The sequence below is a fragment of the Somniosus microcephalus genome, chromosome 26 (assembly GCF_052327205.1).
Source record: "Somniosus microcephalus isolate GS21.2 chromosome 26, FLI_Smic_1.0, whole genome shotgun sequence".
Lineage (NCBI taxonomy): Eukaryota > Metazoa > Chordata > Chondrichthyes > Squaliformes > Somniosidae > Somniosus > Somniosus microcephalus.
In genome coordinates this window covers 1,789,982-1,805,051 of record NC_141012.1, presented here as the reverse complement: position 1 = coordinate 1,805,051, position 15,070 = coordinate 1,789,982, and the positions used below count along the sequence as shown (strand labels likewise).

General features: G+C 48.2%; 1 protein-coding gene across 3 annotated transcripts in view; it reads right to left on the bottom strand.

Moving 5' to 3' along the window:
• Positions 1-235: 235 nt before the first annotated feature.
• The window catches only part of hmbsb (hydroxymethylbilane synthase, b), a 55,870-nt gene continuing 41,035 nt past the window's right edge, over positions 236-15,070 (bottom strand). For all 3 annotated transcript variants that reach the window (XM_085967643.1, XM_085967644.1, XM_085967645.1), the window contains 6 exons: positions 14,176-14,289; positions 13,319-13,357; positions 12,600-12,719; positions 7,108-7,161; positions 6,931-7,017; positions 236-4,503 (listed from right to left, as the gene is read on the bottom strand). In XM_085967643.1, the coding sequence (XP_085823769.1) occupies positions 4,330-4,503; positions 6,931-7,017; positions 7,108-7,161; positions 12,600-12,719; positions 13,319-13,357; positions 14,176-14,289 (588 nt within the window). In that variant the 3' untranslated portion in view covers positions 236-4,329. The remainder of the gene's footprint in view (positions 4,504-6,930; positions 7,018-7,107; positions 7,162-12,599; positions 12,720-13,318; positions 13,358-14,175; positions 14,290-15,070) is intronic.

Here is a 15,070-nt window from a genome sequence, read left to right as displayed (position 1 = left end):
GTGTTTTCGGATGATGTCGCCAAGGGGCAACATGTAGATGAGAAATAGGAGGGGCCAAGGATAGATCCTTGGGGGACACCAGAGGTAACGATGGGGGAGCGGGAAGAGAAGCCGATGCAGGTGATTCTCTGGTTACGATTAGATAGATAAGAATGGAACCAGGCGAGTGCAGTCCCACCCTTCAAGTACAGGCTGTTAAAAGAGAAGTTACAAAAAGGAAACAGAATTTCAAAAATCAATTCTTTACTTATGCTGTTTATTCTGACATTACTGCAAGGGCAAGAGGCGTAATACCAGACACTGACACTCCACAACCCACTGTGCCAGACCATATGGTCTACAGCATCCAGGACACAGCAGGAAAAAATTCACATCATAAAACATTACCTTGGTGCAAGGCTGTCCTAGACTAGCAGTTTTATTTGTTATTCCTTTTGGAAAGCCCTTTGCCATTAGTTAAAAAATAAACTTTATTACATAACGGTGTTCTAGGAACTCTTGTTTGATGACAGGGGATTCCGGCCCTGGAGTCATACTCAACAGTATTTCTGCCTCGGATTCACAGAGCACTTTGGGTTACTGTGTTTAAGAACGGAGACCTGTTTTAATAAGGCTTTCACACACAATCCTACACATGGTACATGGGCAATGCCAGTGTATGTGTGAATTGTGGATACCAACAACGGGAATATCTGTGTCGATATCGACCCTATTCCTGGCTGCGTTTAGAATATTTCCTTTGCTCAAATCTGAGACAAACGGATCCAACTGTTGTACTGGGTCAATCTTTCAGCTCAAAATCCATCACAAGTTCGACCCCACAGGACAATCACTGAAGGATCAAATCATGCAAAGGTCAGGCACATTTTAATAAAGAAAACATGCAAACATGTGCCAGAGGATGAAATCCCATGGAATCAGATGGAACGCTAGACCGGGGATTGGGGGGTGGAAATCCCACGGGATCGGGTGGAACGCTGGACCGGGGATTGGGGGGTGGAAATCCCACGGGATCGGGTGGAACGCTGGACCGGGGATTGGAAATCCCACGGGATCGGGTGGAACGCTGGACCGGGGATATGGGGGGGGGGGGGGGGGGGTGCAAATCCCATGGGATCGGGTGGAACACTGGTTTTACACCTGTCCAATATTACTCTGCATTGACTTCAATCGAGTGTTAAATCGGGCAGGGTGTTAAACCAGCGTCGCTTCCGATCCCGTCAGTTTCCCAGCGGGTGGATTAGGTTAAAATTGCCCTGTTTATCTTCGTATCAGACAACTTCCTATTCAATACAGAAACGGACCGTTACCACCGGACCCAACAGTCCCGTTAAGCTGCACACCTGCGCTGCGGCCTGGAGCTCCCGCTCACCGGCCTTTACATGGGAGAAACCGTGCAGCCAAAGGGACGAGCAAAAGAAAATCAGAGGGAACATTGACCGGACCCCCAGAGATTCCTTCAAACTGAACTCAGCAGCAGAGATGCAGGAGTCATCATCACAACTCCATTCGTGTCTGCTCCAGCTGGAGCCAGTATCTTACTCGTGGGTCTCGTGAAGTGTTAACACTGTTGTCCTGCAGAGTGGAACTGGTTGTTATCCAGTCCTGGGTTAGTGCATCTCAGGCATTCCTCGATTTGACCTGACTCTCTTTACTAAGCATGCTGCACTTTCACACACCATAATTAAATGGAACTGAGAAATGAGTTTGTGTGTTGATTAGGTTTACTTTTTAAAGTTTTAAAGTTTAAATTAAAAGTCTCAGCCCACTGTGCTACTGAACTACAGCATTACTGGTAAACAGAATATACTGTGCTATTACAGAAGCAGAGTGTGAACACGCCATGATTTACAATCATTCACTACTGAGGAGAGATGCCACTTGCTTTACCTTCTAACTCCAGAAAGACACCTGATGATTAAGGACATTGTGACCGAGCAGCTCAAATTCCACTTTCATTACGTGGGATACCTGGATTTTTAAACATGTTTTGGGGATCATATTCTGAAATTCCACCTGTTTCCCGACTCCTGCCTCCCCCCCCCCACCCACCATGTAAAATTAACAATGCCCTTATTGCAGCTGGGTGCTGTCTGCAACAACTCACACCCCAACGACTAACTTCAGATTCTCCGCTGACCTACTTTTAAAAAGCTTTGCCACACCTTATTTGTAAGAATATAATTTATATAATCCAGCAAGCCTCTGAATCAGAAACACTGGCATTAAGGAACTGATTTTGACTTGTACATTTTCAGACAGTATCCCTTGTGATTGGCTAACAGAACATTCGGTAGAATATGTTTACAGTAACATGTGTCTGCTGCACATGGACAGTGCAGGCGCAAGTAATAAAGAAATACTTTATACAGCACTTTTCACAACCTCAGGATGTCCCAAAGCGCTTCACAGCCAATGAAGTACTTTTGAAGTGTAGTCACTGTTGTAATGTAGGAAACGCGGCAACCAATTTGCGCACAGCAAGCTCCCACAAACAGCAGTGAGATATTGACCAGATAATCTGTTTGAGTGATGTTTGTTGAGGGATAAATATTGACCAGGACACCGGGGAGAATTCCCCTGCTCCTCTTCAAAATAGTGCAGTGGAATCTTTTACGTCCACCCGAGAGAGCAGACAGGGCCACAGTTGAACAGATCATCTGAAAGACGGCACCTCTGACAGTGCAGCACTCCCTCAGTAGTGCAGCACTCCCTCAGTACTGCAATGGGAGTGTCAACCTAGATTACGGGCTCAAGTCTCTGAGTGTGACTTGAACCCATGACCTTCTGACTCAGAGGTGAGAGAGCTACCCACCGAGTCACAGCTGATGCATAATTCAGAATGCCCCAAAATCTGAGTGGGTAAAGGCACCATAATGTTTGGTACCGAGGAAGGAGGTTGCAGTGTCTATCCCCGGTCTATGCCGAGTTAGCCAGAGCTACATTAGGAGCAGTACAATTGGCCTCACTAGCCCTTGACTGTGGAGGGTGCGGAGCAGCTGGGAAATCAGTGAAAGTTTCTGCTCCCGAGCACTGTCCAGTAACCTGTTAGGGAGTCCAAGTGCATGGATATCAAGCGAGGACAAAAATCAAGTTCAGCTGCAATGCCATCCATAGCCAAATAGCTAATAGATTGTACTATATGAATGATCTTCAGAAAAGGGTTTTGTTGAGATCAAAAGTCTCTCCATACATTTACAGGGTTAAAACATTCAGCAAAAGCTTCTACTTTAAAAAAAAATACAGCTGAAGTCTAATTTAATTTGCCAATTTCTCAGTCAGTCTGGAGTTTAGTGCGAGCAGGGCCAGACATTAGCTGCCCTCTGGGGCTGCCTCGCCTCCCACACTCTGCGTTGCTGGGCCTGACTCTTTGTGGGGGGGTCTCACAAACTTCCTCAATCATACAGGCAACTTTAAAGGCACGGCACGTGTGCACCGAGAGAGCCACAATCTGCAGGGCAGCTGAACCTGCGTCACAGGGATCGCTGGAATGTGTGCAGAGAAAGGGGAAAATTCAATGCTTCTCTTGTGCAGTATTTCCATTTAAAGGTCTTGTTGCTGCACCAACACCAGCAACGAGCACAATATGGGGCTGTCTGAAGAACAGCAAGAGCAACAGGAATCAATATTGGGCCAGGGAAGCTCAGGAAGTACTCCTCTCTACCCACCCTCATCCGGGGGAGGGGGGAGAAAACGTTAACATTGGTCCCATAGGAATTTCACTAACTGCGGTGGGTTAGAACAGAGAGGAAAAGGGACTAAACTCCCAAACAGGTGGTGCTGGAGTACCACAGTGAAGGGAATCTGGGAATGGTTTGATTCCAGATCCACTCGCTCCTGTTCATTCAAAGTGGTTTTTAGCTCAAAAAAAAATTCAACTTATTCAGTAATACAAATGAAATAAAACAGCACAAGAGGCTTTGTTTAAAAACATGATTTCAATTTGAATTAAGACAATTCAAAATAAGCAACTTCGAATTGTACCCTTCAGATAAGCTGTTCTATGTTACAGCCGCTAGTTTGGTTAAAACGCCCTGTCCTCAGCACGGAGCGAGACACGAAGATGAGGATTATACGCCAGATCGTATACTGGAGCGCTCTCCAAATGTCACAGGATACCAGCTGTTTGATGAAGTTCAGTGAATGTAAGAACACACTGTGTTTAGAAGGCAGTTTAGAAGCAGCTCAGAGTAGAATAAAATGGGGAACGTTTTACATTAGCTACGGGTAAGGGATACTGTCTGTTATCTTTGGTTACTGTGTATTTATAACATTATGAACAGCTAAATAACGACATAATGTTCACTGATGTTCAGTTTAAAAACTGCATTATCTTGCATCATTCAGCTGCCTAGCAACAGTCAGGATCTCCTTGGCGCCTTTGCTAAGCAGTAGATTGGCCAAGTCCATCCCTAGTTTTTCAGCTGCTGCCTGGGAACGGTGCGGAATTCTCTTTGCCGTGATCCCAACATGCTGAGCATCATCATCGCTGCATTCTTCACCCTGAGAGGGAGACAAACATCAGCCATTTTACTCTAACTAGCTTCACGGCTTGCAATTTCTCCACAACATTTTTAGAACTGAATTCGAGTCACAGTCACGAGCAGGATAAAACTGCAGTAACATTAAATTGACAAAACCAGTTTAAGTGCCAGTGAGGTTCAGTTGGTGGCACTCTCCCCCTCGGAGCCACAGGTTCAGGCCCTACTCCAGGACTTGAGCCCATATCCCAGACCGGCACTCCAGTGCTGCACTGGTGAAGATGCCACCTTTTGGATGAGAAGTTAAACCGAGGTTCCGTTGACCTGTCCAGACGGCGGGTCCAAGTGACCTGACCAACATTTCTCTTTCAACCGACATCACCAAAAACAGATTACCTGCTCACCCAGCTCTGCTGATTGTGGGACCTTGCGGTGTACAAATGGCAGCCATGCCTACACACAAAATAACACTGACTGTTCTTCACAATAATTGGAAAGTGCTTTGTGACATCCTGAGGACGTGATAAGGTGCTACATAAATGCAAGAGATGGGTATGTAGGACCTGGAAATGTCACACTGGGGCAGTAGGTGGCCCTCCTGTGGGGTTAAGGCACCTTTCCAGAGCAGTAAAGAGCCAGATTTACATTGCACCTAATCCCTATTATACAGAACGTGACAGTGCTTAATGCAACATTGCATGGGAGCTTATCCTGCATCTAACCCATGCTAAGCCTAACCTGGGAATGCTAGATACCAATACTGGAGGCAAAAAGCATAGTCATCCATTCTCCAACACTGACAGTCACTGGGACGCTGCTGCATATATTCCCCCTTTAAAGGGAACCTTAGTTGAGGCGAGCAGCAGAGGTGGGAAGCACCTACCTTGGGACAATCTGTGAATTAGTTGTTTTTTTTTTTTTTTTTTTAAAACATGCATCATTGATGGTGCTATTGTAGGGTTTCCCCATTCAGCTGCTGAGCTGAGCAGTGGGACTTGAGGATCCCTCAGAGTGCACATCAGCCCAACTCCGCCTCAGTGATCGCACCTTTTACAGCAGGTCTGCTTTCCCCTTTCAGCACTCAGTTTGCTGAAATACCTCACGTCAGCTGCAGTAGGACATTCGATCTCATCCGTTCAGAAGACCAGCCCCACGGCCCTGCCCAGAGAAACAGCCACTGCAACAGGTAGAGAGGGCTCCACTGGAGGACTGCCCAACCCATCGTACTGCCCGAGCTCAGATCAGCTAACTCAAAGACCGTCTGCAGTACGGCTCATCTCCACCCCAGGCAACGAGCGAACCACCCGGAGAAATCGTGGGCACCCCTGGGGACTCTGGCACATTCCTAGATGTCAAAAGAAAGAAAAGACTCGTTTTCCCCAGCGCCTTTCACCACCTCAGGACGTCTCAAAGCGCTTTACAGCCAATGAAATGCTTTTGAAGTATAGTCACTGTTGCAATGTAGCGAAAAGCTGCAGCCAATTTGCACACAGCAAGCTCCCACAAACAATGAAATAAATGACCAGATAATCTGTTTTTAGGATAAATATTGGCCCCAGGAATCCGGGGACAACTCCCCTTTCCTTCGAAATAGTGCCATGGGGTCGTTTACATCCATCCGAGAGCGCAGAAGGGGCCTTGGTTTAACGTCTCATCTGAAAGACAGCACCTCCGACAGTGCGGCGTTCCCTCAGTACTGTCCCTCCGACAGTGCGGCGCTCCCTCAGTACTGCCCCTCCGACAGCGCGGCGCTCCCTCAGTACTGCCCCTCCGACAGTGCGGCGCTCCCTCAGTACCGCCCCTCCGACAGTGCGGCGCTCCCTCAGTACTGCCCCTCCGACAGTGCGGCGCTCCCTCAGTACCGCCCCTCCGACAGTGCGGCGCTCCCTCAGTACCGCCCCTCCGACAGTGCGGCGCTCCCTCAGTACCGCCCCTCCGACAGTGCGGCGCTCCCTCAGTACCGCCCCTCCGACAGTGCGGCGCTCCCTCAGTACCGCCCCTCCGACAGTGCGGCGCTCCCTCAGTACCGCCCCTCCGACAGTGCGGCGCTCCCTCAGTACCGCCCCTCCGACAGTGCGGCGCTCCCTCAGTACCGCCCCTCCGACAGTGCGGCGCTCCCTCAGTACCGCCCCTCCGACAGTGCGGCGCTCCCTCAGTACCGCCCCTCCGACACTCCCTCAGTACCGCCCCTCCGACAGTGCGGCGCTCCCTCAGTACTGCCCCTCCGACAGTGCGGCGCTCCCTCAGTACTGCCCCTCCGACAGTGCGGCGCTCCCTCAGTACTGCCCCTCCGACAGTGCGGCGCTCCCTCAGTACTGCCCCTCCGACAGTGCGGCGCTCCCTCAGTACTGCCCCTCCGACAGTGCGGCGCTCCCTCAGTACTGCCCCTCCGACAGTGCTGTGCTCCCTCAGTTCCGCACTCGAGTGTCGGCCTGGATTGTGGGTGTACCTCTGTTTGAGTAGATACGCTTGTTTGCATTGTATCTTTCAAGCTGTCGGATCCATCGAGACTGTACACAGCCCCTGTGAGGTAGAGCTGCAATTGAAAGATTCAGAGAATTAAAATATAGATTTGGAAAAGCAAAAATGCAAAAAGAGGTGAGAAACACACGATAAGCAGCGTCACCTGATTTCCATTAATGACAGTGTGTACGGCAACAGGTACACTGCAGCCTCCCTCCTGCAGAAAACATGCAACAAAGAGCCAGTTAGTTTCTTTACACCTCCTCATCTCACAACGGAGACTAGACCAAGCATCACGGGGGAGTGAGAACAAACACAGAATCCTGAACTGTTCCCAGCTTCAATCCCCACTCCGTACTGTCAGCTGATGTCAGAAGGGAAAACAGCATCAATGCACCGGGGGCAGAGTGGGGAAACCAGCCAGGCGTCCGATCGCTACGCCGTAACTCCCACTAGAATGTGAATGGACACATGAGGATAGGATCGGGTTCGACTGTAATGTCCCCTCAGTGGCCAATACCTGTGGGCATGGGAGTGTCGGGTTCTGTTACTGGACTCGTAACCCAGGGGACGGGAGGTCAAATCCCACTAGGGCAGTTTGAGAATTGGAATTTGTTTTAAAAATCTGGAAATAAAAAGCTGGCATCAGTAAAAGTGACCATGGAGCTGTCCGATTGTCCTAAAAAGGTCCTTGAGAGCTTGAGCTTGGAGACAGAGTTGGGTAAATCGCAAACGGAGTGGATCGCTAGCAGAGTGGAGGAATTTGGTGAGCGCAGGAATTCGGTAGCGAGGAGGAAGGCGGGTGAGACGTCTAACTGAAAAGGAGGAGTGGAGCCACAGAACCCAAGGTCTCTAAGTTAATAACGAGAGCAGACCTGCGGGAGAGCGAGAGGAGCGGCCGCAGGTATAGGTAGGCCCGAGAGCACAGAGCCCGAAGGGAGCGCGAGCATCATGGAGCGAGGTAAGTGACATCAGCACAAGGGAAGGAGCTGATTGGTGAGTAGCTGGTCCCCTGGAATGCACATCCTGTGCCATGTGGGCACTCCAGGACGCTTCCCGTGCCCTGGGCAACCACGTGTGCAGGAAGTGTCATCGGCTAGAGGAGCTCGAGCTCCGGGTTTCGGAGCTTGAGCAACAGCTGGTGTCACTGCGGTGCATCCGTGAGGCTGAGAGCTTCATGGATAGCACGTTTCAGGAGCTGGTCACTCCGCAGTGCAAGAGTGTGCAGGCGGAGAGGGAATGGGTGACTGTCAGGCAGACAAGGAGGACCAGGCAGGTAGTGCAGGAGTCCCCAGAGTGCATCTCACTCTTTAACCAGTATTTAGGATTGAATACTGGTGAGGGTGAAGGTTCCTCTGGGGAGTTCAGCCAGAGCCAAGTCCACGGCACTACGGGTGGCTCAGCTGTACAGGGGGGGAAGGAGGAAGAGTGGGAAAGCAATAGTGGTAGGAGATTCGATAGTTAGGGGAACAGACAGGCGTTTCTGCGGCCACAGACGTGACTCCAGGATGGTATGTTGCCTCCTTGGTGCCAGGGTCAAGGATGTCACTGAGCAGATGCAGAGCATTCTAAGGGAGGAGGGTGAACAGCCAGAGGTCATGGTCCTTATCAGTACCAACAATTTAGGTAGAAAGAGGGATGAGGTCCTGCAGGCAGATTTAAGGGAGCTAGGAAAGAGATTAAAAAGCAGGACCTCAAAGGTAGCAATCTCTGAATTAAAGGGGAAGAATTTCTGAAGTCAGTTCAGGAGAACTTTCTTGATCAGTATGTTTCCGACTCAACGAGGAAGGAGGCATTGCTGGATCTGGTTCTGGCGAATGAGGTAGGTCAAGTGGAGCAAGTGTCAGTAGGGGAACATTTAGGGAACAGTGATCACAGTATTACAAGGTTTAGATTAGCTATGGAAAAGGACAGGCAGCAATCTAGAGTAAAAAAACTTAATTGGAGGGAGGCCAATTTCAATGGGTTCAAAATGGATCTGGCCCGGGTAAATTGGAATCAAAGATTGGCAGGCAAAACTGTAATTGAACAATGGGCTGCCTTTAAAGAGGAAATGACTCGGGTACAGGCGAGGTACATTCCCACGAGGGGGAAAGGTAGGGCAACCAAAGCCAGAGCTCCCTGGATGATGAAAGAGATAGAGAGTAAGATGAAGCAGAAAAGGGGGCATATGACAGATGTCAGGTTGAGAATACAAGCGAGAACCACGCTGAATATGGAAAGTTCAGAGGGGAAGTGAAAAAGGAAATAAGAGGGGCAAAGAGAGAGTATGAGAATAGATTGGCACCTAACATAAAAAGGAATCTAAAAGTCTTCTATAGGCATATAAATAGTAAATGGGTAGTAAGAGGAGGGGTGGGGCCGATTAGGGACCAAAATGGAGACCTACACATAGAGGCAGAGGGCATGGCTGAGGTACTAAATGAGTTCTTTGCATCTGTCTTTACTAAGGAAGAACATAAGAAATAGGAGCAGGAGTCGGCCATTCGGCCCTTCGAGCCTGCTCCGCCATTCAATGAGATCATGGTTGATCTTCTGCCTCAACTCCATTCACCGGCCCTATCGCCATATCCCTTGATGCCCTTACTAGTCAGAAATCTATCGACTTCTGTTTTGAATATACCCAATGACTGAGCCTCCACAGCCCTCTGGGGTAGAGAATTCCAAAGATTCACCACCCTCTGAGAAGAAATTTCTTCTTATCTCAGTCCTGAATGGCCTACCCTTTATCCTGAGGCTGTGACCCCTGGTTCTAGACTCCCCAGCCAAGGGAAACATTCTCTCAGCATCCATCCTATCAAGCCCTGTAATAATTTTGTATGCTTCAATGAGATCCCCTCTCATTCTTCTGAATTCAAGAGAATACAGGCCTAGTTTACTCAATCTCTTCTCATATGACAGTCCCGCCATCCCAGGGATCAATCTCGTGAACCTTCGTTGCACTCCCTCTATGGCAAGTATATCCTTCCTTAGGTAAGGAGACAAAAATTGTACACAGTACTCCAGATGTGGTCTCACCAAGGCCCTATATAATTGGAGTGAGACTTCTTTACTCCTGTACTCAAATCCTCTTGTAATGAAGGCCAGCATACCATTTACCTTCCTAATGGCTTGCTGCACCTGCACATTCACTTTCAGTGACTCATGTACAAGGACACCCAGGTCCCTTTGAGCATCTGCATTCCCCAATCTTTCACCATTTAGGAAATACTCTTCCTTCCTGTTTTTTCTACCAAAGTGGATAACTTCACATTTATCCACATTATATTCCATCTGCCATGTTCTTGCCCACTCACTGAGCCTGTCGAGCTCCCCTTGAAGCCTCTTCACATCCTCTTCACAACTGACAATGCCACCTAGCTTTGTATCATCAGCAAATTTGGAAATGTTACATTTAGTCCCCTCATCCAAATCATTGATATAGATTGTGAACAGCTGGGGCTCAAGCACCGATCCTTGCGGTACCCCACTAGTCACAGCCTGCCATCCTGAAAAAGACCCGTTTATCCCTACTCTTTGTTTTCTGTCTGAAGAAGATGCTGCCATAGTCATAGTGAACAAGGAGACAGTTGAGATGCTGGATGGGATAAAAATTGATAAAGAGGAGGTACTAGAAAGGCTGGCTGTACTTAACGTAGATAAGTCAGCAGGACCTGATGGGATGCATCCTAGGGCGCTGAAGGAAGTAAAGGTGGAAATTGCAGAGGTACTGGCCATAATCTTCCAATCCTCCTTAGATACAGAGCTGGTGCCAGAGGACTGAAGAATTGCAAATGTTACACCCTTGTTCAATAAAGGGTGTAAGGATAAATCCAGCAACTATAGGCCAGTCAGTTTAACCTCGGTAGTGGGGAAGCTTTTAGAAACAATAATCCGGGACAAAATTAACAGTCACTTGAACAAGTGTGGTTTAATTAAAGAAAACCAGCATGGATTTGTTAAAGGCAAATCGTGTTTAACTAACTTGATTGAGTTTTTTGATGAGGTAACAGAGAGGGTTGATGAGGGCAATGCAGTTGATGTGGTGTACATGGACTTCCAAAAGGCATTTGATAAAGTGCCACATAATAGGCTTGCCAGCAAAATTGAAGCCCATGGAATAAAAGTGACAGTGGCAGCATGGATATGGAATTGGCTAAGTGACAGGAAACAGAGAGTAGTGGTGAACGGTTGTTTATCAGACTGGGAGAATGTACAGAGTGGGGTTCCCCAGGGATCGGTACTAGGATCACTGCTTTTCTTGGTATATATTAATGAATTTGCAGATTTACACAAAACTTGGAAGTCTAGTGAACAGCAAGGAGGATAGTGACGGACTACAAGAGGAAATATACAGGATGATAGAATGGGTGGACACATGGCAGATGAAATTTAACACACAAAAGTGTGAAGTGATACATTTTGGTAGGAAAAATGGAGAGGCAATATAAACTGAAGGGTACAATTCTAAAGGGGGTGCATGAAGAGAGAGACCTGGGGGTATATGTTGAAGGTGGCAGGGCAGGTTGAGAAAGCAGTTAAAAAAGCATACGGAATACTGGGCTTCATAACAGAGGCATGGAGTACAAAAGCAAGGAAGTTATGATGAACCTTTATAAAACATTGGTTCGGCCTCAACTGGAGTATTGTGTCCAATTCTGGGCACCGCACTTTAGGAAGGATGTGAAGGCCTTGGAGAGGGTGCAGAAAAGATTTACTAGAATGGTTCCAGGGATGAGGGACTTCAGTTACGTGAATAGACTGGAGAAGCTGGAGTTGTTCTCCTTGGAGCAGAGAAGGTTGAGAGGAGATTTGATAGAGATGTTCAAAATCATGAAGGGTCTAGACAGAGTAGATAGAGAGAAACTGTTCCCATTGGTGGAAGGGTCGAGAACCAGAGGACACAGATTTAAGGTGATTGGCAGAAGAACCAAAGGCGACATGAGGGCTCTGGAATTCACGGGCTGAAAGGGTGGTGGAGGCGGACTCAATCATAGCTTTCAAAAGGGAATTGGAGAAGTACCTGAAGGAAAGAAATTTGCAGGGCTTTGGGGAAAGGGCGGGGGAGTGGGACTAGCTGAAGTGCTCTTAGAGAGCCGGCATGGGCTCAATGGCCTCCTCCTGTGCTGTAACCATTCTAGGATTCTAAAACTCATCTGGTTCACTAATGTCCTTTAAGGAAGGGAATCTGCCATCCTTACCCAGTCTGGCCTATATATGACTCTAGTCCCACATCAATGTGGTTGACTCTTAACTAAAGTAGCCTAGCAAGCCACTCAGTTATATCAAACCACTACAAAAAGTACCACACGGACTGCAGCAGTTCAAGAAGGCAGCACGCCACCAGTGACGACCACATGTGTATGGAGAGTCAAAGGATACAGCAAGAACGGCACCACAGACTCGCAAAGCAAACAGAAATGCTGGAAACGCACAGGGGCAGGTTAGCATTTTGGGTACAAGGGCCAGGTTATGCTAACCTGCCTTTCTCTTTCAGACGCTGACTGACCTCCTGCGTGTTTCCAGCATTTTGTGATTGGATGTCCGACTGCCAGCAGCCACCTCACGCACGGCCAAATGGACAGTGCAACGCTGCAGGTTTCTAAGCTGGAAGCTGCCAAGAACCAGCTGATAACTGGAGTACGGCGGCAGAGTTCAATTTATTTTAAACTGTACCAGGTGCTTCATGAAGGAACGCTCAGTGATGCAGCGCAGGACTGTTTCCGTGTCGTTGAGAGTAGATACCATGTCCAGGACATCAGAGTCATTCATTCTCACTTCTACACCCAGGGCACCCTGGAACCAAATAGCAACACATCATTTAACAACGGTAGAAAACGCCTTGCACGCAGTATGGGTAAATGGACTGCAATTGTCTATATTTACCAAACATCCACCACCGTTCAGTAATCAAGGAAGTGAAGCGCTCACAATGATCAAAAAACACTCGCACTCTGCTTTCCGTCTTATTTTACCAAACACACAAAAGGTTAAAGTTCATAAACATACACCATGTGAATACGAGTATTGTGATCACAGGCCCGACAACAGCGCCTACAAAATTTTTAATGGTTTCCGAACAATTTCTAGAAATGTAGAGAAAATGCTGGAAATAAACGGGTCAGTCTGCTTCTGCTGCAGATTCTTTATCTCAAGTTCAAATTCGGCTGTTCCAATTTCTGCTAAAGACACAACTCCTGAACATGAACCTGTTTTTTCTCTTCCCAGATGCTGGTGCCCCTGCTGTGCATGTTCAGCATTGTATTTGGAACTCCAATTGGCCACAGGTAGGATGCGCGAGTTTGTATCATGACTGCAGTGCGTGTTGGTAGGGCAAAAATCACCAGATTTCACAAACACTAATTGTACAGCAGTGCTGTATAATTCACACTTACCTGGCCCACAGCGTACATACAATCTTCAGGCTCCAGAATCTATGAGGAAAAAAAATCAATTTTACTGCCACTTTGTGCAAATAGCATTCTGACAACCCGAGTATCTGATTTCCCTGCGTGTGTGTGTGTGTGTGTGTGTGTGTGTGTGTGTGTGTGTGTGTGTGTGTGTGAACAGAAGGAAAATGGGCAGCATTCCGCTTTGGAAAATAAAACAACGACAACAGAAACCTCTCATGGCTGCCTCTCCAAACTGCAAGCATCGTTCCAGCATTAGGGCTGATCAGGACAAAGGAATCAGGCATTAATCTTTGCTCTGTCAATGGGAAATAGAAAGGACCAGCAATCTGAGAATGGAAACTGCCCTTGCATAGTGTAGGTGTGTGTGGACAGAACTGGCCGCTCATTAAGGCCACTCAGCCCATCACAGGTCACCTACCCAGAACGAAAACCTACAATTTCTCCATTGCAGAATCCAGCTGTTTCTCAAATGATTTCACCGCTCTCCCCAGAGTCCAGATTACAGCTCAATCTCGCTGCGTGGAGATAATCCGGACATTTCAGCAGATAGTGCCCCTTGTTCACAGTACGATGACGTGATGTTTGGGTTTGCCCTGTTGATATTGCTTACTATCTTATACTTTGTATTAGCGTGTTTCAGTATGGTGGGTTACTCTGGCTCCAAGGGAGACGGACTAATGCGTTACTGAGCGAACATCATCCACTGTGCTTCAGAGAGATCTGCTGGTTTGGAAGCAGGAAAGAAGAAGGGAGACGACCCTCCGCCTGATCACAAGCTTTTCTCAGCAGCATAGTCCCTTGGGTTATGAAAACACACAACAGGTTAGTAAAAGCCATACCTGGCTGATGCGATTCTCCCAGCCCATTCTCCGCAGACCTGCTGCTGCCAGTACAATGGCGCTGTAATCATCTTTCTCGTCCAGCTTTTTTAACCTCGTGTTCAAATTGCCTCGCTGCGATCAAAATTGTTAAAGAAACAGACGGGCACCAATAATAAAAGCACACTCGACACTCCTGGCAATATTCAATCAGCACCAGACACAGCTCCCAACACCCCTTCAAAGCCCAGCTTTCACACACCGCCACCTTCATCAAACTCCAGCTGACACTATCAGCCCACAAAAGGTGGAGAGTTTGCTTCAGGAAACAACTCACCTTCACAGTAGCGATGAAGAGCAGCACAGTCCTAGTAACATGCCCACAGGAGCCCAGGCTAAACATGGTTTAGTGTCAAGCAAATCCAACAGAAAACAGTACAGTAAACTCTTTGGTATCCGCACCAATGGGACCAGGATGGTTCCAGTTGATTAAAAATTCAGGATAAGGAAGAAGGGACATGGAGTGACAATGGCCCAAGCTATGAGAATCCCGCAGCACAGCCAGAAATGCTGGAGCCCCGTAACACAGCCAGAAATGCTGGAGCCCCGTAACACAGCCAGAAGTGCTGGAGCCCCGTAACACAGCCAGAAGCACTGGAGCCCCGTAACACAGCCAGAAGTGCTGGAGCCCCGTAACACAGCCAGAAGTGCTGGAGCCCCGTAACACAGCCAGAAGCGCTGGAGCCCCGTAACACAGCCAGAAGCGCTGGAGCACCGTAACACAGCCAGAAGCGCTGGAGCACCGTAACACAGCCAGAAGTGCTGGAGCCCCGTAACACAGGTACAGGGGACCCGGTTACACAACCAGAGGTGCAGGAGCCATGGCAACACGGCAAAAGGTACGAGATCCCCGGTT